Genomic DNA, 27,580 nt, shown 5'->3' on the forward strand with positions numbered 1-27,580 from the left:
TTCTACAATCTCCGTGTAGAGCCAGTGTCCTCTTATGTACTCTTCTGTACCATTCAGTCAGTCACTACGTGTTATGTCAGTGACTGGTTTGCAGGGGAACTTCTCAGTTACGTATGTAACCATCGTTCCCTGAAGGAGGGAACGGAGACGTTACGTCTGCATGCAACTACCACTGTAAAGCTGAAACGGCCGGGACGCACAGTCTTGGCTCCTCAGCAGGTAACATAATGTGAGATTGCACTCACAGCTCCTTTTATACCCACACGGTGGGGCGGAGTTCACGATGCAAATTCCGCAGACCCATGGTATTTCCCATACAGTTGGCTCGTTTTCTTATAATCAAAGGTGATAGGGCTCTCTGACGAAACCCCCCATTCCGTCAGTCACTGACGTAACGTCATGCGTAACAGAGACGTTTTCCATGACTGTGGGAACCACTACTCTATCACAACTTCTGAGAGTTGTCAGCATTGTAACTATATTTAATGCTTGTCCATAACCTTGTTGTGTTTCAGATGTCAGACAATGTGTTGCTGTTCATCCCAGAGCAGAAGGAGAGAGTGAGACACTCAGTGTGTGAACGTGACCTGATCACAACTCACAAATCCCACAAACAAATAAATGCACATCCACTCACTCTTTGAACGTGGATCGTTTTTTCGTATTTTATTGCCATTCACAACATTTTTAACGAGGCAAAAAAAGGAATAAAACTATGTACTTCCATTCTGTAAATTTACTTCTTATTCCAGCTGGTGACTGTTTTGAAATGACAGACATGGTAGAGTTCACAGGGGTCATGGGAGAAGGGGGCGAGCGATGTTTGGAACCTCTCTGTCTCCATCTTCGTCTCGTCCCTCCTCAGCCTCCAGCGGTTCTGTATGTCTGTAATTGTAAATTATAAAAAATATTGGCTCCAAAAAACATTTATTGGAATCTGGGGGATTTTTTTTAAATACCTTGCTTTGTCAGCATCAGCAAGAGCACTTGTGTTTTTTTCTGTCAGCCTGAGTCTCTCCTCCTCCAGCTTCACACTGTGCTCATATGCAGGGAAGAAGGTCTGAGTGAAGAACTGCTGTGTTTTCTGCATCCAGTCTTTCTCTGAGGATATGAAATTAGTCCACTATTAGGGATAAATCAGACTCAAATCAGATTGTATGGCATTTATGGTTTGTGGAAGACATACATTAAGTACTATCGCTGTAGTAATCTGAGACTAGCTAGAGCTGTAGTAATGTAGTTACCTTACACATGCTAGATGATTAATCGATATAGTGCAGTGGTTTCAATCTAAGGAGACCTAGGTTTTTTTTCCTTTTCAAAATGTGTTTTAATCTATGGACACTCCTACTTCCATTTCTGTAAAGGTTTTTTTTAATTATTTAATAAAAAAAAAATTGGATTCTAAACTCAATTTCTAATAAAATATCAGCGCTTTGCATAATAACTAAGAATGTATCAATTTACATGAATTGTCCAGGTGACACTTTTAAAATTAGGCTACCTCATTTGGTATTCATGTAGCATATGCTTTTATCCAAAATGACTTCCAAATGAGGAATACAACAAGCAAAGGTAATAATGTAAGTGCAAGCAATACAATGTTTCAAACATTGTCCAGAATAGTACAACCCTTGATGTTTATTTTGTCTTATTTTAAGTCACCTTGAGGCCCCTTTGGAAGTTTGCTGAGGAATTCCTAGTTGAGAACCACAGATATAGTAACAAGACTGACCATGAATTACATCTGTGAAGTCAAACCTTTGAAAGCAAGCACAGGACTTTGTCTTTGCTCCATCTCCTCAGATAGGGATGACTGAAACATTTCAAAAGACGAGAGCACCTTAATGGAGACAGCTTTCACCCCAGCTAATATAATAATCCACAGAAATGTGATACTGAGTGATATCTACAAATCTCAAATTGAAAAAACACCTCATTTAAATTATGTAACTATAAATCAGTGATCTGGGACAGAAGGAGAGGCAGCACAGACCTGAAGTGAACTCTGCGCTGTGTCGTCCCAATGACTTGCATCAGCCTGGCTCTGAACATCAGTTTGGATTCTCTGGCCTTTCACCTCAGCACAGCCCAACAATGCCTCAAAGAACTCCAGAAAGCTCATCTACAACCAAAATAATTTGCCATATCAATTTAAAATAATATCAACCAAAAAAATATTTCTTTCAAGAAAAGTCTGTTCACTCTGCGGCCATATTTGCAACACCTCCAGGCAGCTATTTCGGGCATCCAAGACCAAGTCCTATCTATTTGAATGGGTGAATCCTGAAATCTCAAAAGCTTGCTGAACTCACAATTAAATAACATATTTCAAAGCAGCAACAAAATCTTGACACCTACTGTAAATGTTGGGACATAATTGTTTCTAATGCTCAAATAGCATTAAAAAGCTTATTTTTCAGGCTAGGCCATCCAATGTGCAGTAACTAAGTACTAAGTACTAAGCATGAACTTCTAGCAACAGCTGCAGTGATGTAATGACTTGACTAATCAGCGATTGGCTCTTTTACTTAGAAGTCGGGATGAATTCCGCCCTATATTGCGCATTGCAGTTTCTCCCATTTATAAGTAAAAGGAGTGAACCGTCTTTCTATAGCTTGGTCTTTGATATGAGTTCAGCTACTGACCTCCAGGTCCAGGTTGCTGTAGATTCCATCATGAATTGCAGGACTGTCCACAGAGAGGATCTCTAACACGTTGGACACGGTTAGCTCACTGTCATATAGACAGAGGTCCTGTGAACACGACTATGCATAAGAATTATGTATGAATAATTCTTAGAAAGACGAGACTATAAAGTAAGAGGCCTGTTACCTTGAGCAACCAGACAAATTGCCTTGCAGTCAAGGTTTGGTCGGGCTGGATTGAATTTGCTTTACACAGGGCCTGGTAAATTTCCCAGCATCTGTCTGAGTAGTGACATGCAACCGAAGCATGAACAGGATGGCAGAACAGAGAGCCTAAAAAATAAGATAGATTTATAATTAATACAACCCCAAATCAGAAAAAGTTGGGACAGTATGGAAAACGCAAAAAAAAAAAAAAGTGATTTCTAAATTTACTTTGACTTGTATTTCATTGCAGACAATATGAACACAAAATATTTCATGTTTTGTCTGGTCAACTTCATGTAATTTGTAAATATGCATTCTTTCCTGTCATTCAGACCTGCGACACATTTAAAAAAAAGTTGGGACAGTAAAGCATTTACCACTTTGTAATGTTGCCATTCCTTTTCACAACACTTAAAAGACGTTTAGGGACTGAAGACACCAAGTGATGAAGTGTTTCAGGTGTAATTTTGTCCCATTCTTCCTGCAAACAAGTCTTAAGGTGGGCAACAGTACGGGGTCTTCGTTGTCGCATTTTGCGCTTCAAAATGCGCCACACATTCTCTTTTGGAGACAGGTCGGGACTGCAGGCAGGCCAGTCAAGTACCCGTACCCTCTTCCTCCGCAGCCAGGACTTTGTAATGTGTGCAGAATGTGGTTTTGCATTGTCTTGTTGAAATATGCATGGACGTCCCTGGAAAAGATGTCTTCTTGAAGGCAGCATATTATGCTCCAAAATCTCTATGTACTTTTCAGCATTAATGGTGCCTTCACAGAAGCGCAAGTTACCTTTGCCAAGGGCACTGACACAACCCCATACCATGACAGACCCTGGCTTTTGGACTTGTTGCTGGTAACAGTCTGGATGATCCTTTTCTTCTTTGATCCGGAGCACACAGCGTCCATTCCTCCCAAAAAATACCTGAAATACTGATTCATCTGACCACAGTACACGTTTCCACTGTGTGATGGTCCATCCCAGATGCCTCCGAGCCCAGAGAAGTCGACGGCACTTCTGGACACTTAACATAGGGCTTCCTTTTGGCACAGTACAGTTTTAACTGGCATTTGTGGATGTAACTACGTATTGTGGTACTTGACAAAGGTTTGCCAAAGTAGTCCTGAGCCCATGTGGTGATATCGCTTATAGATGAATGAAGATTCTTGATGCAGTGCCGCCTGAGGGATCGGAGATCACGGTTGTTCAGCTTAGGCTTGCGCCCTTGTCCTTTACGCACTGAAATTCCTCCAGATTCCTTGAATCTTTTAATTATGTTATGCACTGTTGAATGTGAAATATCCAAATCTCTTCCTATCTTTCTTTGAGGAACATTGTTTTTAAACATTTCAATAATTTTCTCACGTATTTGTTGGCAAACTGGCGATCCTCGGCCCATCTTTGCTCCTAAAGGATTAGACCTTTCTTGGATGCTGCTTTTGTACCAAATCATAATTACAATCACCTGTTGACATCACCTGTTCCAAATCACATCATTATTTAACCATTTTACCTCATTACAAGCCCTAAATTGCTCCTGTCCCAACTTTTTTTGAAATGTGTTGCAGGTCTGAATGACAGGAAAGGATGCATATTTACAAATGACATGAAGTTGACCAGACAAAACATGAAATATTTTGTGTTCATATTGTCTGCAATGAAATACAAGTCAAAGTAAATTTAGAAATCACTTTTTTTTTTTTTTTTTTTTTTTACGTTTTCCATACTGTCCCAATTTTTTCTGATTTGTGGTTGTAAATAACAATAGGTCTATATCTAACTGGGACCATTTTTTATAATACAATCTGTATCTCTCTACCTTTCACATTCTTTGCATTGGGAATGATGTTCTGCCTCATGAGCTTTGATAAACATGCAGTGAGTATGTTATTAGAGGACCTGAAACATGACAAGTGATCTGTGACTAGACAGAAACTTTCAAAAACATAAAAAACAACCCTATCATTGTAGGAAAATACTCACTCAATATCTTTGTGGCAAACATGATATGCTACAATGATAATATAGCTAATGCACTCTCGCGGTAGAATGGCAGTGAAAGGAGAATGAACCTGATCTGGATTCAGACAGTGACAACAAGCAAAATGTTGATTACAAATCACAAATAAAAAAAATATCATAAACCACTATGCTTAGAGACATTACCTGTGATAAGACGATCTATTTGCGCTTGCGTGACTCCGTGCTGGTGAACTTTACAGTCCATGAGAAATCGAGAGAACTGCAGGTGGGTCAGTGGGAATATTTTGTCTGGAGATTGCTCATGTCCAAGGCTGCTGTAGAAGCTATATATTTCCCTTAACAAACCAATGTGTCTCAGCACTGCAAATTCCACCTGCACAGATGTAAATAAAATAATAGTTACACACCAACACAGATTTGGCTCTGGATTTACCTTAAGATTCATCTCAAATAAGGCCAAAAACCTGTTGGAGTTCTTGATCTCTGTGGGCCTCAGGGACTTTATCTAACAGGGTCTGGATGTTCAAAACCATGTCAGATCCGAGCGGTGAGTTTGTGCTGGACTGGGAAGATGTCTTGGATGAATCATCTAATGAACAGAGATAGACACTTTTAGAAAGTAAAACAACAAAAACATCTGACATACTGTATGCAAGGGACATGAAATTAAATAAACAGTATTAGACAGTGTATATAGTACACTGTAACCCACTATTTTTTGCACTAAAATAAAACCTCTGATAAGTTAAACGAATCCGACACTTTTAACATTCAAAGGTTTTTTTTTTCTATGAATCAATGTTCGACGTTACATTGTCCTACTACTCACCACATAAATTAAGAAATGGACATTCATTGTTCATTTTTTATTCAGGGCTCAACAATGAGGATGTCCAATGTGAGCATGTTTCACGTCATTTGATGGAACTGTCAAATTAGATATTTATTAGACCAGCACTATAGCTTACATTGATTTTGCAGATGCACTTTTGTGCTTTGCTTGCTTAAGCATATGATTTTCTGTGACATACTGTTTTCTGTTTCATGCCTACTATTATGAGTAGGCAAAATTATAACTAGCTAATAGATGAGGTTTTATCTAAATTGATTGAATGACTTAGTAGTTTAAGAATTTAATGAAAATGATAGACTGATGAGTAATGTTTTGCCATGAATTTATTTATAATTTTTCTGTATTTATTTATTATAAATATTTTTTTAAATAAATGTAAAAAGTACTACATTTATATATACATATTAAATTATACATTTCAATTTAGCTATGTAGGAAATCATTTGCAAGGGACAATGGTCAGCTATATTGTTTAGTAGCTATTAATTGAGCAGAATCAATTATTTTGGAGAGCTAATAATATTTATTACTTCTGGTCATGAATATTACTTAATACTTTACTCTCGTCTGGAAAAGGAGTCGTAATCCCACTCAGGCCAGGAGTGAAGGCAGGAAATTCAGCCATGCAGTCCTTATTAAACTCCCCTTCATATACCCGTCCATTTTCAAAAGTGTACCTCCCCTGCAAAAGACCATCTGTAGTGTTGGAATCACACAACCATCTCACATCTTCATAGTTTGAAAGGCGGTTTACCTGTCCATGTTTTTTGTCATGTTTCCACTCTCCACTATACACAGCCCCACTGGCATATGAGAACTGTCCTCGACCATGACGCTTGCCCTGAACAAATTCTCCCGTGTACTCATTCATACGAGGGTATTGAGAGCATGGAACTCTTTTACAGAACCATGTGTGCGTTCCTTTTCCATCCTACATTAAATAAGAAACTTCTGCTAAAATTTTCAGTACAAAATGATTTTAAAAAATCTGACATAATATAGGGAATGACACTAAAAACAAAGGCAAAGTAAGTAAATGACAGACCTGGATGCCATCTACCCACTGTCCACTGTATTGTTGATCCAACTGAACCCATCTCATTGTTCCTTCTCCATGTCGAACATTGTTCCTCCATTGTCCTTCATACACATTGCCAGATGGGTAACTTAATGGGAAACAAATATATTTTCTTCAAATATACATTTATAAAGAAAAAAAATATTTATAAAGAAATTATTACAATCACATACCACCGCTTTCCCCAGCCCTCTCTGCGGTTGTTCATCCAGTCTCCTTTGTACCATGATGTGGACGCTGGGTTATAGTACATTACCCCCTGTCAGCATCACAGGACACCAGTCAAAATATTTGTTATTAAATGCATGTGAGGGAAGTTGAGACAATAGATGTGTGGTACGTACATACCTGCCCTTGTCTTTTGCCCAGATACCACTGACCTCTGTACAGAGTAGAGGTTTTGAAACATTTGTACATCCCAACACCATGACGGACACCTCGGTGTACCTCACCCTCATACGTGCTGCCATCTAGCCAGGTGTAAGTCCCTTGTCCCACGGGAACATTTAATTTAAAATCACCCTGCCGAATGCAACAGTTTATTTCCCATTGAATAATTAATGGCTCCAAAAAAACTTGTATATTATGCGACTTATCCAATCCAATCTAATGTAAATTTCCATGTACATTTTTAAACAACTGAATGACTTCCATGAACTCTTTGCATACCTGATACTTTAAACCGTCTGACCAGATATATTCACCAGAGCCATGCATTAACCCATGTGAAAAACTTCCCTAATGAATGCAAAATGATAGAAATCAGTTAATGAAATAATGTTCATGTTTAATTTAAGCAGAATCTGTGGTCTACTTAAAAGGTGAAATATATTATATAGACTCATTGCATGCAAAGTGAGATATTTCAAGCCTTTATTTGTTATAATGTTGATGATTATGGTTTGCAGCTTATGAAAACCCCAAATTCAAAATCTCAGAAAATTTGAATATTACATGAAATCAATAAAATAAAATAAAATAAAAGGATTAATACAGAAATGTCGGCCCTCTGAAAAGTATAATCATGCATATGTATTCAGTACTTGGTTTGGACCCCTTTTGCATGAATTACTGCCTCAATGCGGCGTGGTATGGATGCTAACAGCCTGTGGCACTGCTGAGGTGTTATGGAAGACCAGGATGATTCAATAGCCTTCAGCTCTTCTGCATTGTTCGGTCTCATGTCTCTCATCTTTCTCTTGGGAATGCCCCATAGATTCTCTATGGGGTTCAGGTCAGGCGAGTTTGCTGGCCAATCAAGCACAGTAATTCCATGGTCATTGAACCAAGTTTTGGTACTTTTGGCAGTGTGGGCAGGTGCCAAGTCCTGCTGGAAAATGAAGTCAGCATCTCCATAATGCTTGTCTGCTAAAGGAAGCATTAAGTGCTCTAAAATCCCTCTTTGCGGAGGGTGTCAATGATGGTTTTCTGCACAACTGTCAGGTCAGCAGTGAATTGTACTGAACCAGACTGAGAGACCATTTAAAGGCTCAGGAACCCTTTGCAGATGTCTTGGATTAATTTGCATATAGTGTGACACTTTGAGCCTACAATACTGAACCTTTTCATAATATTCTAGTTTTCTGAGATTTTGAATTTGGGGTTTTCATCTAAATTTTTTAGTTGGCCAAATTGAATTTCTTGAATTTTAATTGAATTAAATTGCATCAATTCACAGAAATTCAATTTGGCCAATTGAAAAATTTAGATCTGATCGGTCACTAGAAAATTTCCAATTGGAGACCTGATTTTTTTTTTTACAGTGTTAGAATGTCGTGGAAAAGTTCATTTATTTCAGTAATTCAACTTAAAAGGTGAAACTAATTTATTATAAAGACTCATTACATGCAAAGTGAGATATTTCAAGCCTTTATGCGTTATAATTTTGATTTTTTTGTATAATTGTATTTTAATTATAACAAAAGATCAATGTCAATGTTTTTAATAAAAGTTTAAAACATTGTAATTAGATTTACATTTTTATGGGTCTAAATTTTGGAAGCCCCTAAATTATCGTCCATCACTCACCTTGTAAATGTGTCCACCTTGAAAATAAGCGGCACCTTCTCCATGAAATATTTCTCCACACTTATCACCCTCATATCTGGGAGAGAGAAAAAACAAACACTACAAAACACTATTTGTCAATAAATCTGAGCGTTATCATTTCGCAATAATGTCTAACCTTTCCACGATTATATGGTGAAGAATGGGGACTTTACGGCACTGATCATGCTCATTGTTTGGTCGAGGGTCATTCGTGTGCGGAGACACAGCAGAGCTCGATGAGTCTTGTCCATCGTCAGGCTCTGTGACGGACTCCGACACTAAACTGGACGTTGAGGACTGTCCTAAAACTTTACTTAACGTTGGTTCTGGCGTAGATCTGTTAGAGCTTTTCATTCTGTGTCCTTTAGCCATCGCCCATTGAAAGTGTCAGAAGTAACTATTCGCTAGTTCACCAACTAGCAGGCATCCCAGTGGAGTGTACATAGTAACACGCTATCGGTTGCTAAGCAATGGTAGAGTATGGCAAGTTAGAAGGGACAAAAAAATTATAAAGGGGACCTGTCGGCTGTAAAACATTAAAATATTATGGGTGACCAGGGCTAATCGTCACATATTTTACTTCAATTAAAATTTCTCACAGTAGTTTAATTTCTGATAGTCAGCTTCTGTACAAGCACATAGATTCAAAGTACAGTTCACACAAAAAAATATGATTTACTTTATTCTCAGGGGGAGAAAAGCTGGTAACCAAATATTTTTGGTGACCCATGACTTCCACTGTATGGATAAACAAAACAATATATTTATCAAAATGCCTTATGTTCCACATAATAAAAAAAAGTCTTGCAGGTTTGGAACGACATAAGGGAGAGTAAACCATGACAATTTACATTTTTGTGTGAACTATCCCTTTAAATCAATTATTAATATTCTGTACAAGCACTAGGGGGTTATAGATTTGCACCTTTAAAAATGTTTACTCATTTTAAAGAAATAATGGTAACACTTCACAATAAGGTTGTATTAGTTAACATTAGTTAATGCATTGTTAACTCAAGTTAACAAGATGTTAATAATGCATTAGTAAATGTTAAAATTAACATTAACAAAGATAAATAAATGCTTTATAAGTGCAGTTCATTATTAGTTCATGTTAACTAACGTAGTTAACTAATGTTAACTAACGAACCTTATTGTAAAGTGTTACCGAAATAATAAATACAAAGCTTCCAAAAATAATTTGTCATTACAGATAATTAGATAAAGAATTACGACAATAAAGCTTCAAACGCATCATGAAAAACAACACGAGAAAGATACTTTATTATTCAAAACACAAATAATAAAATCCTTAATTAAAACAATAGTGTTTGACAGTCAATATAAAATTCACCACCAAACTTAGCAAAAATAAAGTGTTTCAGTCAGGAGAAACCATATCCAGATTAGCGAGGTGTCTCATGGTGGGTCTACCATGTGGACAATTCCAGGGCTGTTCAATTTCCCCCATGTGCAGTACAAGTTTCTTCATTTCACTGATGTTGAGGGCAGTGCCAACCATCACCTGTCCAAACAGAAAAACATTCACACACTGTTCATATAAAAACTTTTAAAAAAGAACACATATGCAACGGCTCAATCACAGGCTCTGATCTTCCTTTATAGGTTTTTATTTGGGTTCAGACAGGTGGGTTAGAACAGAGCCGCAAAATATTCCTGACGGGAAGGAAAACTAGCTGCACTCACCGATTTGCGACAAGCCCTGGATGCAAACATTTGTCTCACTCGAGAAGGTCGACACATGATTCCTGGACTGTCGCTAAGCATGAAGATTAGTTCTTCAATGTCATTTGGGCCAAAGGTCCAATTCTTGCTTGTCGGTAAAGACACCAGCTTCACCCTCTCCATAACCTGAGCTGATAAACACCACCATCCCACATCAATTTGAAGGAATATGTACCAGATACGATCATGAAAATCTACTACAGTAGATAACTCACCATCTTCATCAATGAGGAAGTCAAAACCATTCTTTCTGAAGATTTCAAGGTTTTCCATGAGGACTGTTTCACTGATAGCTGGGAGGTGGAGACTTTGTGGACTGCATATGAAGCAAGAAAATATAAGTTAAATTGAAAATAGATTCCAGCTCCCAGTTCCACTTGTCTGTGCAGATTGTGACTTACACTATGAGCCTCTGTCCCTTTAAGACTGTATTCTGTTGGAGCATCTCAAAATTGTACTTTTCGTCTGTGGCATGCTGGTCGATTATGAAAATGTCAGATTTCAGCTTGGTGATAATAAAACCCAGGTTGAACTGACCAATGATATCCATATGCTTGAACATATCTTTGCTGTAAAGAAAAGTTGAAACCTTGTTAATGGCATATAAACACATAAACATCATGATTCCGGTACTTCAAATGGATAGTCTACCCAAAAATGTACTCATCCTCAGGTTGTTCCAAACCTGTATGCATTTCTTTCTTCTGCAGAACATATTTTGAAGAATTATGGTAACCAATCAGTCTCGGTTCCCATTGTAGGGAAGAAAATACAGCGCAAGTCAATGGTAACTGAAAGGGTTTGGTTACTAACATTATTTTAAAAAAAATCTTTCATGTTCAACAGAAGAAAGTCATACCAGTTTGGAACAACATGAGGGAGAGAAAATGATGATAGAATTTTCATCTTTAAGTGGACTATCTCTTTAAAAGGTATAACTAAAGATCGTTCTAACCTTATTTCTTTCTTAAGCTCGTCCTCAGCACTATGATTTTCTCCAGGGTTAATCTTCGCCCTGAACCGTCTATATTTTGGCTCTCGGCCATTGTTCTCTGTCTTCTGAGCCTGTAGTCTCTGGATCCTTTTAGAAAGTTCCTGCAGAGAAAACTGCAAAAGCACGGTTTTCTTCTGTATGCTGACAGGTGAATCCAAATGCAGGGAAGCATTCTTGTTTTTGGAGTCCACCAGACAGCCCCATGCGGGAGGTTCATCTTCTTCACGTCTAGCTCTTTTAGTGTCAGGACTGAAGATTCTGTCCTGGTGTTGTTCTGACTTTGTCTCTGGCACCAAAGGTTCACGACTCCAGAACTTCTCAACTACAGGCTCGTCAATAGTCTCAGCTTTAACATCAGTTTCATATATAATAGGGTGTAAAACTGGCTTGTTTTCTGAATTGTTTTCATGTAGAATCTCTGGATCATCTTCAACAGAACTTTGGTTTGCAGCCCCAGAATCATCAGCATCACTATCAAAGGTGCTTTTATATTTAGCTAGACAAACAGTCGATTTAATGGAAGTAACAGCAGCAAAACTTGGAGAGGATTTTAAAGGCGGCTTCATAATGTCCGTCATTTTTTTAGAGCAGCTCACAAAGGAAAACATCTTCTTCTGAGAAGGACCAGCACAAGCATCTTTATGACTAGACTGCTTTGACCCACTTCCTGGGGCCTGATGGTTTGAAAATGCTTCTTTAAGTCCTGCTAGGTTGATGGAAGTCTTTGGGGGCCCATCATCTGGAAGAGCTTCAGAGACTGAACCTGTTCCACAATCTTCTGAACCAGTGCTTGTCTCGGTTGGTCTACACAGGCCTTCAAAAGCAACATCAACATATGTAAAGACACTTCAAGACAACACATGAGCTGTCTTAAAAGGTCTGAAGTACTTACTGGTAATGGCTGGAGAAATGTGATTGAGACTGATTTTATTGACACCAATCTCAAACATGGCAATGAGTGAGCTTTTCAAAATGGCCAGCAAGAGTTTTTCCTCTTGTAGAAAGATTTGACGTTTGTCTGGAGTGACATTCACGTCGACACAGTCTAAAGTGAAACAAAGAATCAAAATACAGGATTAAATTACAAGTTTAAAAAATATTGCATTTAGCATTTATAGTCTAAATACTTTGTATTATACTACCGTTTAAAAGTTTAGGGTCTGTATGACTATTTAAATGTTTTTAAAACTACAGAAATACAATAAATTGTTAAATATTATTATTAGAATTTAAAGTAACTTTTCTATTTTAATCTATTGTAAAATGAACAACGGGATCGCAATGATGAATTTTCGGCAGCCAATAGTCCAGTTTTCAGTGTCACATGATCCAGAAATCATTTTAATATGCTGATTTGGTGCTCAAGAAACATTTCTTATTAGTATTAATGGGTTTCTTATTAGTATTAATAAAAAACAGTTGTGCTGCTTAAACTGTGATCTATTTTTATTTTTTTTTCTTAATGAAGAGAAAGCTCAGAACATGTTTAATTGAAATATATATTTTTTTAAATAAAATTGTGTAGTAGACTAACGTTACCTTTTGAGTTCTCCGACCACGGAAAGCAAATTTTGTGTTTTTTTGTGCAAATTTTATACAAAAGAAAAAACAAAAGCATAAATGGTTCTTGAAAAATCTTACCAACAGTATGACACATTTATTTCAGGTGAGGTTCAAAGGTTTACATTTAAACCCCACAAAACTATATTTTAATAGTATGAACATGTTGTATATAATATATTAATAATGAAAATAATAATAATACAAAAAAAATCTATCATAAATTTACAAGAAAAAAATAAATCACATTCATCATGGAAAAAACGGGGCAAGGATTAGCCAGCCCAGGGTTAACTGTAGGCTATAAAAATGTAAATAAAATGCATTATAGCTCAACTTACTCACCAAAATAGGCTATGATTATTTGTACAAAAACATGCCAATGTGTGTAGCTGACCCGTCCTCTCAAATAAATCAAGGAGATCCGCGGGACTTCAAAATCCGTGATGGTATACATTACAGTCCGTTCGTTTTTAGCCGGGACAGATGGAATAGCGTTCTGTGACTGTGCGTTAAGCTGGAGAAGGCTGTATGCGGGAATTTTGAAAATGGCTAAGTAATTTTATTAATACATTAATTTCTTCTCCTCTGTCAGCCATTTGGGGTTTGAAAAAACGCTATTAAATCTACAGATTTATCTTGTGACGTTTGACTAGGCTTCTAGTTCGCTTTCTGACTTTCCAATCAAAGGACGTGAAAATGCAGACGTTATTGTACGCCAGCAAGATGGCCCCGCTGTCGCCAACTCAAAATCTGATTGGCTGATTAAATCGGAGTGGTTATCTGATTGGTTAAAGCGCTTCATTGGTTTCATTGTCATTCATTTTAAGCTAGCGGCGCCCGCAATATTGATTCTGAAGGTCTCAAGGCAGATTTCTTTGACCTGGCAACACATGATGGCTAAATATGATTGGATAAAAGCTCTAACATAAACAAACACAACTGGAAACAGCGCAACCAAGAGAAAAAGCTATGAAGTTAAGAAAATAGACTATTGGGAATAATTTAACACACATTAATGGAAAAAATATATTCAAATTTAAGTCCGTGATTCTGATAGTGATTAGGCCAGCAGAGAAGGCCTTGCTGGCCCTGACGGCCCACCACTGATATACAGTAAATACAATTTCATTTCTTTATTTTTTGTTGTCTTACCTGAAGCGACAGTGATGTTTAGAGCGACAAATGGGTATTGATGCCGATTGTACATGTGATAAACCTCATTCACAAGCTTGGAGACCTGCAAATATATCGATAAATATGAACACATCATACTTATTACATATTATAAACGCAATAATACTTATATAAAAAGACCACACCTTTACTGGATCACAGGGTCTTTTGTTGATAAAGAAGAACTGTCTGTCAGTAGCACTTCGACCAACACCATGATCCCCTTGTGACACAAACCCTTCGATGCTAGATTGAAATAATGCCAATAAACATCACTTTACACAGGAATATTCAAAGTATTCCAAGTTCATTACCTAATTTGCATAGAACTGGAAATAAGTCAATCTTAGATAGAAATTAGACCAAACAAATGTATGTTTACACTGAAAAACTCACATGAAAAGGTCTTTTGGAACATCTACCCCACCGAGACCATAGTCTTCCTTAATTGAGTCATTGGGAGATATTTGTTTGAAGGGAATCAAACTTTGTAGCTGAGGACAAATAAAAATATGACACACGTTACCCTCAAACAACAGGGACAAACAATAATGCAGGTACTTTGTGACAATAATATGACAGTGTGTTCTGTTGGTCAATTTTGGTTTAGGAATTATTCTACTTAAAATAGCTGCTACAGAAAATAGTTTCTTCTCACCTGTTTAGGTCCAAACACAGCTCCAATGTTGTCTCTCATGCTGTTACTGCCGCTGGTGCACAATACTGTGGTGCGCTTGCCTTGTCCCATCTGGTTGGTGCATGTAATGCGCACACCAGTGGAGATGATGCAGTAGGATTGCAAGACGAAAATCATCTTGGAATATTCCTGTGAAGAAACTAATTAATTCCTTCCTAAACATGGATACAAACCCATGTACCCATATACACAGTATCCCAGCAGACCTTTTTGATGTTGCGCTGGAACTCCTTGTGACGAACAGGTAATGTGGAGAAGAGCTTCTGAAGTGTGATGGTAGTGCCGTGCTGACGGGGATGCGGCACACGCTGAGTGAGATGACCATTGTGGTCATACACCAGCCGAGCTCCAATCTGAGCGCTTTCATGACAGGTCACGACACTAAGATCACTGCAAATATAGAACAGTGTATATTAAGGAAGCACTAGAAAGATTAATCAAAAATATCAATACATGTTCAATTGTGAGATCATCACTGATTATGTAATGCGCATACTAGGAATTAAGAAGACATATCCAAAATAAAGTGTTACCTAAGAGCACAAAGTGAGCTGAGAGCTTCACCACGGAACCCAAACGTCTCCACGTGTATCAGGTCGGAAAAGTCTCTTATTTTAGAAGTATGATGTTTTAAAGCTGCAGATGTGGAGAAGACAGATAGGTACACTACTCATCAAAAGTCTGGAATCATTCATATTTTATAAAGTTTTTAAAAGAAGTGAAATATTATTACTACTAGTATTTTTTATATTTTAATACTTTAAAAATGTAATTTATTCCTGTGATGGAAAACGTCACATGATCCTTCAGAAATCATTCTAATATGCTGATTTGATGCTCCAGAAATTTGTTTTATTATCAATGTTCAAAACCATTGTGCTGCTTAAAATTTTTAAGCTTAGCATTCTGTCACCTTTGATCAAGTTAATGTCTTATTGCCGAATAAAAGTTTCTTGAGCAAACAGCATATTAAATTATTTCAGAAGTATCATGTGACACTGAGGACTGGAGCAACGTCTGCGGAAAATGTAGCTTTGCCATCACACAATTAAATTACATTTTAAATGTATTCAAATAGGAAACAGTTATTTTAAATTTTAATATTACTGCAATGGCATGCCAGACTCTGTTATCTCCAGTGTTCAGAAAAAGGCAACTTACTTAGTCCCTCAAAGTTTTGCTCCTCAACACCTTTTCCGTTGTCGGACACTTCCACCAACTCTGTTCCACTATCTTTTAGCTTGACATCTGTATGAAAACAAAACAATTTACCAAATGTAGCATGATCTCAAGCACGTTTTCTCATGCTGTCATCCCTTGAGCTCACCAACATTAGTGGCACCAGCATCAATGCTGTTCTCCACCAGCTCTTTCACAGCTGTGGACAGACTCAGCACCACCTGTCCAGAGCAGATTTGATGCACAGACTGTTTGTCTATTGCCTTTATGGCTCCAGCAGGATCTGTGCTAGGAATTTAAAATACAGACAGCATTAATCCTTAGTAAGCAGTACTGTACTGAAGAGTAAACAGTGTTTCCAGTATAGCAGATAATGTATTTCTCGTTGTTATAATGTAGCAACCTATTGCTAAAAGAATATGCAAAGCTATAAAAACTTACCACGAATCTGACATCCTTTCTGTAACAATATATGGTATCAATCACAGAAGCTTAACTTGTAAGCTTTGCATTGTGGCTATTTTGATAGCTTTTGCACCTTGTGGTATTTAGAAGAAACAAGGAGCGCGAATTGAATGTGTTTTTCATTGCTCAGTGTGAAAAACCAATGCTTCGCCAAGAATAAAGTTCTGCTAAACTACAGCGGAACACACTCACACATTACCAATAAACGCACGCGCATAACTGCATGGCTCTATGCTCCTCTGAATACGTATGACGTTTCCCGCCCGCTTCGTGACGCAAAACGACAGGTTTTGCGTCCGTGACATGTGATCAACTGTTGCCTACTATGGGGCAGAATTTTAATTACAAAGGCTGAGGGTATCTCTAGACTAACTTATGCAGCAATGGCTTTACATCTTAATAAAAAAAATATGTAAAGAGATTGATAAAATACTGTTTGACTTTATATGGGAAAACAAAATACATTACATAAAAAAACTGTTATTATGAATTCAAATGAAAATGGCGGCCTATTGGATTTTGAAACGTTGAATAATACATTTAAAGTTAATTGGCTTAGTCAAATTGTTAGAAATCCTAATTCTATTTGGAATTTTATCCCCTCACATATTTTTTCATACTTTGGTAATATCGATTTTCTTCTTGGTTGTAATTATAGTATTGACAAAATACCTATGAAACTATCTGAATTTCATCGTCAGGCCTTTTTATCATGGTCCTTGATCTACAAACACAATTTTTTCACCACATAAGTATTATATGTGGAACAATAGGGATATATTAGGCAATAAACGCAAATCATTATTTTTGAAACATTGGTTTGATAATGGCATTATATTGGTGGATCAGTTATTTAATTAAAATGGCTTTCTTTTCACTTACAATGAGTTTTTGGCACATTATAAGATTCCTGTAACACCACTATGCAAAAGTTTTTGGTGCTATATCCCCTAAAATGTATGTTGTTTAGACATCAAGAAAGACTTAACATTCAACAATGGTCCCCACCTACTATAGTGAGTTCTTATGTAATATTTGTTTTTCATTTAACTCACAAAACAGATCCATAAGAGAGTTATTTCAAAGAAACATTGTGTCTTTGACTTATATTTACTCACATTGGAATCGCTTTTTAGACTCTACTGTATGGTCTGGCTTATACCTAATCAATATTTAATTACAAACAAAGTCAAAGAGGTATCATTTAAAATTATACATAGGATTTACCCAGTGAAACATTACTTTGTAAAATCTAAAGGTGATATTGATTTTAATTGCACTTTTTTTGTGACAGTAGCCCTGAAACTGTGGTTCATTTATTTTGGCACTGCCCATATGTAAGACAGTTTTGGCAAAATGTTTGTGATTTTATCACAAAGAACATTGATAACAAATTTGTGTTATTCTGGAGACATTTATTATTTGGGCTTTTGGAGAACTATAAAGACAAACGCACTCAGGTCTATATAATACATTTTATTCTTTTAATGGCAAAATTCCATGTTCACAAATGTAAATTTTCCTGTAAAAAAACCATTATAACATTCAAGAAAGAAATGGAGCATGTTTATGTTGTATTGTCTTTGTCATTTTTTTTGTAAAAATTGTCTTACAATAAAAAAAAATAAAAATAAATAATACAAAAAAAAAAAAAAAAAAACTGTTGCCTACTGTACTGTCGGCTTAACCAGACGGAGGTTTGACCACACAGGGTTAAATAAAACATTGTTTCTGTTAGGTAAAACTCAATCAAATGAATGTTTGGAATGTATTTTTTTAAATATATATATATATATATATATATATATATATATATATATATATATATATATATATATATATATATATATATATATATATATATATATATATATATATATATATATATATATATATATATATATATATATATATATATATATATATATGTGTGTGTGTGTGTGTGTGTGTGTGTGTGTGTAAAGTAGTTTCATTGAACCTTAAATCCATGCTTCATACTCTGGTACAGTAGGTGGCGGTATGCACCTGATAAGTTATGGTTGCAATCCGCCATAAAGCTAAATGAAGATGAAGGACAAGCACTGTCGGCTTTCATCCTTTTTTTAAATTACTTTATGCCACGTACATTTTTGTGTTTTAGATTTTTTTTAACGTTCATGTCCTATTCTAGGAAACGTGTATTTACGGCAGCATTAATGCGGTTTTTTCCCTGCGAAGTCTGTGTGGAACCAAATTTTCCCCAACAAATGTATATATTCTCCTAGTTTATTGATCAGTTAATGTTATTGATGTATCATATTGTGATGCTTTGTAACAAAACCAAATACCGATTTTAACGTTATATTTTGAAACATTACATCATCCTGCGCGTGATTGCCTGAGCAGGGACTGTGTGCAAAGTTCAAATCTGATAATAGCCGAAACTGACACTGACTCAACAACGTTGTTGATATTATTGTCTTCTTATGTGTATTTTTATATAGAGATACAAGTTTTTCGAACCCATAAACAAAACGTATATTCGATTAACGTTTTGATGCATTATTGTCTTGTTTTGTTCATCATATATGATACAAATTTTGAGATACTTCCTTACTCCTGTCCCTTGAAACATGGCAGGTTACTGTCAGTTTACGGTGATATTTTTAATCGGCCAGTTTTAAAACTTGTGAGTGGGGTTGTTTGCCCAATCAAAAGGGTTGGGTTTTTGAAAGTTTGCCCTTTCTGAATGGAGCTACTGAATGTAATGCACAGAAGTGTCTTTGAAAAACGTCATGTTTCACACAACAGAGACACTCATGGCAGCAGAAAGTTCGAGTAGCAGTGTAGTTTCCAATCTGAACAGCCGCAGTAGCCTTCATATCAGACGGGGCATTTTCACCCAAGACAGAGGACCTACAGGAGGAATGTTCAGCCTGACAGATACGGAGGATGACGTCCAATTTGACAGTGAGTCCACTCCAACAACAATATTAAGTACAGCCCCTTTTATTCCATGACATTGCACTGTTAACAGAGTAGTCATGGTTAGAGTCTGGGCTCTTAAAACAAAACAGGGGGTTGGCGTTAGTTTTATGATTATTTACTTTTTTTGGATGTTAGACACCAAATATCAGGTGCAAAAACTGTTAAAATAGTATGTCCAAATGACTAAAATGTAATAATGCAATTTTAAGATGCCCCCCCACACCCCCACTTGTTAGGGGTGTGGGGGGTAACTTGAAACTGTTTCAAGCTGATAAGTTACTAAGACCTTACCCACCCCTGATGTTCACACAAGATGCAGCATTGGTATATTTCTATTTGCTCAGCTGTTAAGAGTACAGTAAATATATGGTGTCTGAATGGATTCAGGGGAAATGGACATTATGGCTTTAATTGCCAAAGTTATTGCTGAAGGTAAGACATATCCAATCCAAGTCGTTTAAGACTCATTTTGGTCTTTTTTTTTCTCTTCATAATTTATATTCAAATATGGTCAAACGTATTAGGATTCATCCCCCTTTGTATTTTTCATATAAATGCAGCCTCAGACTCAGACAGTAACTGTGAGGTGTTGCTGGTGGGGAAACAGTATCCGTCGATCCAGGAATTTGCCTCTGCCATTCCCAACCAACTGCTGCTGGGATCTCTTCTGGAACACTTGTGCTTTGTTTACGAGAGTGATCCCACACGCTCACGCATGCTGTTTAAAGGTAAGCCATCACTGATATTGGCTTATAAAAGGCAAAACATTTTTATTTGCTATTTGTCTTAAAATGATGTTTCTCAAATGCCTCTGATGTTTCAGTGACGGGCCAGCATTTAGCAACCATGAACCTCCTCTCTCCACTGGCTATCAGTGATGAGTTCAGCACAGTCCGACTACAGCATAACCGGGCGTTCACAGAGCTCCTGCATGCGACCAGCTCATCACTTTTCCCCCAGGTAATCTAACTTAATTCGTCATCAATGTAATTTATTTGTTTTGCGATATCTGTCCAGCTGATGCTCTCTAAACAAAACCAAAAGAAAGTAAATTCTTATTTTGTCCTACCTGTTCATCTTTTGGATTTTGCAGGAACATAGATATTTGAGTACAGAAGACCAGAGTCTAAGGTGAAAACATTTACACTTGTAGCACCTCCACTTTATATTCAAACATATTAGGATTCATATAGCATTTTCAGATAGCATATTTGTATTTTTCATATAAATGCAGCCTCAGAAAATAACTGAGGTGTTTGCTGGTGTGGAAACAGTCATCTTTTGAATATTACAAAATTGCTTTGTAATACACTACCGTTCAAACGTTTGGGGTCTGTCAGTTTTTCTTATGCCCACCAAGGCTGCATTTATTTGGTCAAAAATACTGCAAAAACAGTAATATTATGAAATATTATTACAATTTAAAATAACTGTTTTCTATATTAATATATTTTAAAATCAAATTTATTCTTGTGATGGAAAAAACAGACTAAAAATGGTTTGAATAAGCTGATTTGGTGCTCAAAAAGCTTGTAATTATCATCAATGTTTGCTTAATATTTTGTGGAAATCATTTTTTTCAGGATTCTTTGATGAATAGAAAATTCAAAAGAACAGCATTTATTTGAAATAGAAATAATCATTTGTAACATTATAAATGCTTTTACTTCTACTTTTGGTCAATCTAATGCATCGTTGCTGAATAAAAGTATACATTTTTGCATTTTAAAAATTGTACTCACCCCAAACTTTTAAACGACAATGTACAGTATTATAACATTTCAAATAATTGAGATATGCTTTTCTATCCTAGACCCAAAGATGGTCTTTTCCAAGCACAGACATCCCGTTACCTTAGTGAATTTGAAGAAATCGCAACATTGGGTAAAGGATCCTATGGCAAAGTGTTTAAGGTAAGAAAAAGTTTTAATCATATTGTCCTCCAAAGATGGAAACCACATATTGTTGAAAGGTGCGCACTAAAAACAGTCTTTTTCTCTTTCACTCATACTGTTTTAGGTCACAAACAAGCTTGATGGTCAGGAATACGCTGTGAAAAAAATTCTAATCAAGAAAGTAACAAGAGACGACTGCATGAAGGTAAAGTATGTCACAGATTCAGTTATTATAGTTCTAATGTACCCCCATGATTTTTCTATTATGTCTTTTTTATCTCCTCGCAGGTTCTTAGAGAGGTTAAAGTTCTCTCCAGCCTTCAGCATTCCAATATCGTTGGCTATCACACTGCATGGATGGAGCACGTTCAGCCTGCTGTGAAAAGTACATTGTTCTGATGATGTGCTCTCAATAACATTGGTTACATTAGGTGATACACCTGGAATCGTGCAAAATTGTAAAATTTTCTGTTTATCTTACTAGATCCCAAATCCCTTGTTTCACAAACGTTTCCAGCATTAGAGAAACCATCACAGAAAGATGGGTAAGATGGTTTGACACATTTTTTTCCCAACACAAATAACTCATTGTAACGCATTTAAAATAGTATATTTGAAAATGCATCTTGCTTCAGGTGCGCACAGGAAAACACTAACAGCAGCAATGGATCGTCCATTGTTTTTGAACATTCTGAACAAGCAGAAGCCAAAGAAAATCAGGCTACAATAGAAAGCATGTCAGTGAAGCCCTCAACTTCAAAAGAAGAGATGGGACATGCTGTTTGCCCCAAAAATGTCCGCAACCCACAGAACTTTGTTCCATGTGTGTTTCTGGGAAAGCCTCGCTCTATGGTGAACAAATGCCCTGCAGCTAAATGGGACAGCTCAACACTCTCAGAGGACGACCTCAGTCAAAATAAACTGGAATTGAACAATAACAATAACTCTTACATTGATATGGACACTACTGAATGGTCTGAAAAGCAGGCGCAGGAGGTAAGCGGTCCACTAAATGTTAAAGGAAAACGCCACTTTTTTTGAAAATAGGCTCATTTTCCAACTCCCCTAGAGTTAAACAGTTGAGTTTTACCGTTTTCGAATCCATTCAGCCGATCTCCTGGTCTGGCGGTAGCACTTTTAGCATAGCTCAATTCTCAACTGTTTGTTGGAAAATTAGCCTATTTAATTTTTTTTTTTAAAAGTGGTATTATCATTTAACCATTAATTTAATTAAAATGTTGTAATATTTTATGTTAATATTATGTTTATGCTTGTTCCTGTCTATAGGTTCAGTTCCACTTAATGCTGTATATACAAATGCAGCTTTGTGAGCGATCTTTGAAAGACTGGATACAAGAAAGAAACTCAAGGACCACGGCGGGACTCTTGATGTCAATAGGTGAGATCACTTTATTCATATGAGTCACTATAATTTAGGGTATTTATACTTCCTTCTTTAGATGCCAATTAATAGGTAGTATGTCTCATATACTTATCTACACGCTTTTCCTGTTTTTGCATGGGCTGGAACATGCCTAAACATGAAAGACAAGAAAAGCTGATTTGCAGAGTTAGATGTTTTGAATACACAATCCCAGCATATAATTATATTGTTGAATTATTTTGAGCATTTTTAACCAATACATTCATCCACAGATCCTTGTGAGTCAATAGACTGTGAACGGGCATTGAAGATTTTAAAGAAAATACTTGAAGGAGTGGAGTACATTCATTCCCGTGGAATTATGCACAGAGACCTAAAGGTATGTGAATTTATTTTGTTGGTTTACATAACTTGGTATTGTGCACCCTACATATATCTAGTTCCTGTAAAGCTTGTTGGCATAAAAACTGGATCATTCGTCTACATGGTAGGAGGCCTAGAGTTTTAATGTTGGACAGGTGTGGCACAACAATGTGCAAAGCATACTTGTGCTTTTGAGGTTGGACTTAAAATAAATTGCTCTTAACAATTGCTTTACTCATTTTACTCATACATCCAGTGGCCTCATACCAGTTTACATTTACATTTATGCATTTGGCAGACGCTTTTATCCAAAGCGACTTACATTGCATTCAAGGTACACATTTTGTCAGTTCTTGCTTTCCCTGGGGATCGAGTCCATGACCTTGGCATTGCTAGCGCCATGCTCTACTGTTTGAGCTACAGGAAAAGCTACAGTTTATAGCCAGCATAACATTTAAAGGAGTAGTTCACTTTAAAATGATAATTACCCCATGATTAACTCACCCTTAAGCCATCCTGGGTGTATGACTTTCTTCTTTCTGATGAACACAATCGGAATTATATTAATAAATATCCTGATGCTTCCAAGCTTTATAATTGCAGTAGTCCATTAACTTTGAAAAAAGTGCATCCATTCATCATAAACGTACTTCACACGGCTCCGGGGGTTGTTAATAAAGGCCTTCTGAAGAGAATCGATGGGGTTTTGTAAGAAAAAATCCATATTTAAAACTTTATGAAGTATATTAACTAGCTTTCGTCAGACCGTCTCACAGTTAAAAACGCTTGCGTCCTACGACGGTTTCTCTCATACTAAGCCGTGACGTGAGTAACATATACAATTTATTTTATTTCTTATTTTTCCATTGACTTTTGCCAATTCTTTTCTTTGCCCCAAAATTTTTATTTTTATTTGCTCTTGTTTATGGGAAAATGGAACTCCTGAACCTGGGGATCTTGAAATGAAAATGAATGCAGCATTTACGGTACTTCAAAGATTTTTTCATTTAGTTTTAATTCTTTTGATTTGTTTATCACTTGAAAGTTTAGTGTGGTTGTTTAGTTGTTAATTTGCCATTTTTTTGTGAAATACAAAAACCCTTTCTAAACGGGATATGTCCTTTGTGATTTATATTGAGTTTATGTAATGAGTGGTATTTATGCTATCTGGGTTATTCTCTTAAAATATTGGCAGGATTGCCTGTCTGGCACCCAAATTAATTGACCTTACTCTAAGCTAAGCTAGATATTTTACTTTCTAAAGTTTTAAATATGGATTTTTTTCTTACAAAACCCCATCGATTCGCTTCAGAAGGCCTTTATTAACTCCCCAGAGCAATGTGGAGTATGTTTATGATGAATGGATGCACTTTTTAGAGATTCAAACTCAATGGGCCCCGTCACTGCCATTATACAGCTTGGAAGCGTTTTTATTAAAATAACTTTGATTGTGTTCATCAGAAGGAAGAAAGTCATATACACCTAGGATGGCTCGAGGGTGAGTAATGTCTTGCGGTCATTTTCTTTTTAAAGTTAACTACTTCTTTTACAGAATTAAAAAAAATTATAATAATTTGACAAGCACTTTTCTTATCCCTTACAAGCACACTCTTTATCTGTTTTTAACAGGAAGGTTTGATAGTTCTGGTAATACCCCCAAATCCCCTTTGGATCTTCACACACACATTTTAGTTAACAAAAGGCTAGAACACACAGTTACCTATGAAATTCTTCACACACAAATCTAATTTTCATCAGAGATGAATATCTTAAAACTGTTAATTTAGGATATTTATTACTGTGGATGTCCTATTTGTGTAACAATAAAAACCTGATATATATATTTTTTTAATTTATAATGCAAAATCCATACTTGAACTGCACATTATGGGTCCTCTCCATATTATTTATTTAGTTTAATTAAACAGTTAGTGCTAGTATCATCTCAGTTTAAACTACTCTATTTAAAGTTGCTCAAATTCACTGTGTTTTATAGTGTTTGTTGCAAATTAAAATGTATATGTATTTATTTACAGCCTAGAAACATTTTTTTACATGGACCTGAGTGCCATGTGAAGATTGGGGACTTTGGCTTGGCTTGCCAAAACATTATAATGGACGAGCATGAGCAGCTGCCCTCCAGCTCTCAAGCAGGTGTAAACACAGGTGACAGCACTATTCACTAGAGCAAATTTTATTTTAGTTATTGCAAATTCTGAAAATACTTTTAGAAATTGTAGTTTGAATATTCTTATTTTTCTGTTTGCTGGTTTAATAGCAGGTAACATTAGATGGCACATGGCAGCTGTGAATGAATGCAACCTTGGACTAAACAATTTCTGATCACACTTTTCAGACTCAGCTCACACTAGTGGAGTGGGAACTTTTGTTTACGCTGCCCCAGAACAACTTGAGGGTTCTCATTATGATTCAAAGGTAGGGTACTGTAAAGCTACAAAGTGTTATAATGAAATTTCTATCTAGTTATTTCTGTTGTTTTATGTGCTGTACTTCAATGTGTGATTGTTTCATCTTAGGCTCATACTAAAAATGTGGTAGTACTTGATGCTCAGTACTTGTTTTTATTTATACAGTCAGATATGTACAGTATAGGAGTGATTGCATTTGAGTTATTCCAGCCATTTGGGACTGAGATGGAGCGTGTGCACACACTTGGAGAACTACGACAGGGCAAGATCCCTAACACACTGTCCAACAACTGGCCACTTTTGGCCAAAAATATCAGTCTGCTGACCAGCTCTGATCCCTCAATGCGACCAAGTGCATCTCAGTTACTTCAGAGTGACATTTTCAGCTCCAGTGATATGGTATGCGTGGCTTTATATATTTTAATAGCGTTGTTAGTTCACCCAAAAATGAAAATTCTGTCTTTAATTACTTACTTATTGTCACTATATGATAATTGAAATGAGCTGGATGACATCACCGTTTTCTCCAGAGCGGTTATACAGCCGAATCAAATTCTGTTGCATTATTTTCCTGTTTAACACTGTGAAGCTGCTTTGAAACAATCGGCATTGTAAAAAGTGCTATATAAATAAAGGTGTTGTTGTAATTACTCACCCTCATGTTGTTCCAAACCTGAAATGTGTTCATCTTCGGAACGCAAATGAAGATGAAACTTTTGGAACATAATGGAACACAAACTTTTTGATGAAATCTGAGCGGTTTCTGTCCCTCCATATAAAGCTACGCAACTAAAACTTTGATGCTTCAAAAAGTTCATAAAGAAATCGTAAAACTAATCCATATGAATTTAGTGGTTTAGTCCACATTTTCTGAAGAGACTTGATCGCTTTATACGATGAACAGATTGAATTTAGTATTGTATTCACATATAAACATTGATCAGCAAACATAAACAGAAGCTCAACTGGACTTTCTTGATGCACGAGAACAAACCTCTTGACAATGAAACTCATTGGTTCTTGCACATCAAGCGAACATGCTTGAGCTTCCATTGGTTTACCACAACTGATGTGTGAGTTGATGAATTTTTATATGTGAATAACAGCCTAAATTCAATCTGTTCATCGTATAAAGTGATTTATATGGATTAGGTTTACGATCTCGTTATGACATTTTTGAAGCGTCAAAGTTTCAGGTGCGTAGCTGTCTATGGAGGGACAGAAAGCTCTCAGATATCATCAAAAGATATTCATTTGTCTTCCGAAGAATTTTCATTTTTGGGTCTCTAATGTTTTTACCCCCATAAATTGAACAAAACAAATGTTAGGCTACATATAACCTAATTTTAGTTATCCTCATATTTTGAAGAAACTTTGGAACTTGTAACTCTGTAAAAAATGTGCTTTCATTCTTTCTTGTAGGTTATCCACAGTTTAAAGCGCAAGATTGATGAACAAGAAGAAGAAATTGTTCAGCTCAGGAGGCAAATCAGTGAGCTACAGATCTCACAAAATGCAATAGACAGTCCAGAAAAGACATAATAACAGTAGCTCTTTTGTACTGATATAAGTGCTCTCAATACTTGTAAATCTTGTAAATTGTTGTTTGGAAATGGTTGTATGTGTGAGTGCAGCTATGTATGTATATGAATGAGTGCCATTTTTAACTTTACAAAAGATCTGTAAAGTAAAGTCCCATGCCAATGGTGTATTAGTCTCCATTTATCTGACTCTTGAAAGCTAAGTAAATAGTTCCTCAAAACAGCCTTACACTACAGTAATATTCATTACAATTATTGCATGTTTTAATAATTATTATGAATATTAATAATACTCAAAGCTACATTATACAATTTTTTTAATAATACATTATTAATGTGTTTAAAATGTAATGAGGTCATTATATATAAAA

At 36.3% G+C, this 27,580-nt stretch overlaps 3 protein-coding genes across 6 annotated transcripts; 1 reads left to right on the forward strand and 2 right to left on the reverse strand.

The window, feature by feature from the left end:
• Positions 1-797: 797 nt before the first annotated feature.
• rsph10b (radial spoke head 10 homolog B) lies at positions 798-9,185 on the reverse strand (the record flags this gene model as incomplete). The annotated part of the gene is made up of 16 exons (XM_079846307.1): positions 798-885; positions 960-1,101; positions 1,762-1,816; positions 2,015-2,125; positions 2,649-2,756; positions 2,836-2,981; positions 5,017-5,206; positions 5,298-5,422; positions 6,248-6,368; positions 6,441-6,617; positions 6,732-6,852; positions 6,938-7,023; positions 7,113-7,286; positions 7,434-7,502; positions 8,793-8,868; positions 8,950-9,185. The coding sequence occupies 16 exons, from the start codon at positions 9,183-9,185 to the stop codon at positions 798-800; spliced, it is 2,025 nt and encodes a 674-aa protein (XP_079702433.1).
• An 885-nt stretch (positions 9,186-10,070) lies between these two features.
• On the reverse strand, positions 10,071-16,877 carry pms2 (PMS1 homolog 2, mismatch repair system component). Of its 2 annotated transcripts, XM_079801083.1 has the most exons (15): positions 16,607-16,877; positions 16,314-16,453; positions 16,148-16,234; positions 15,520-15,622; positions 15,193-15,376; positions 14,948-15,115; positions 14,686-14,783; positions 14,436-14,535; positions 14,269-14,353; positions 12,446-12,598; positions 11,515-12,367; positions 10,961-11,128; positions 10,775-10,875; positions 10,521-10,690; positions 10,071-10,338 (listed from the first exon to the last, which is right to left on the reverse strand). In XM_079801083.1, exons 1-15 carry the CDS (start codon positions 16,618-16,620, stop codon positions 10,195-10,197), a joined length of 2,568 nt encoding a protein of 855 aa, XP_079657209.1. In that variant the 5' UTR covers positions 16,621-16,877; the 3' UTR covers positions 10,071-10,194. The 2 variants fall into 2 exon arrangements, with proteins under 2 accessions (XP_079657209.1, XP_079657208.1); XM_079801082.1 differs by having other exon boundaries at positions 10,521-10,875; positions 16,607-16,871.
• Positions 16,878-18,667: 1,790 nt separating this feature from the next.
• Positions 18,668-27,442, forward strand: eif2ak1 (eukaryotic translation initiation factor 2-alpha kinase 1). Of its 3 annotated transcripts, XM_079801085.1 has the most exons (16): positions 18,668-18,878; positions 19,421-19,579; positions 20,158-20,325; positions 20,421-20,557; positions 20,691-20,728; positions 21,411-21,510; positions 21,617-21,697; positions 21,781-21,877; positions 21,977-22,037; positions 22,128-22,488; positions 22,780-22,891; positions 23,149-23,255; positions 25,276-25,405; positions 25,596-25,675; positions 25,834-26,067; positions 27,091-27,442. In XM_079801085.1, the coding sequence occupies exons 2-16, from the start codon at positions 19,429-19,431 to the stop codon at positions 27,208-27,210; spliced, it is 1,977 nt and encodes a 658-aa protein (XP_079657211.1). In that variant the 5' UTR covers positions 18,668-18,878; positions 19,421-19,428; the 3' UTR covers positions 27,211-27,442. The 3 variants fall into 3 exon arrangements, with proteins under 3 accessions (XP_079657211.1, XP_079657210.1, XP_079657212.1); XM_079801084.1 differs by lacking the exon at positions 18,668-18,878 and having other exon boundaries at positions 19,222-19,579; XM_079801086.1 differs by lacking the exons at positions 18,668-18,878; positions 19,421-19,579 and adding an exon at positions 19,631-20,029 and having other exon boundaries at positions 27,091-27,426.
• The last annotated feature ends 138 nt before the right edge of the window (positions 27,443-27,580 follow it).

The sequence above is a fragment of the Gobio gobio genome (genome assembly GCF_949357685.1).
Source record: "Gobio gobio genome assembly, chromosome: 20".
NCBI lineage: Eukaryota > Metazoa > Chordata > Actinopteri > Cypriniformes > Gobionidae > Gobio > Gobio gobio.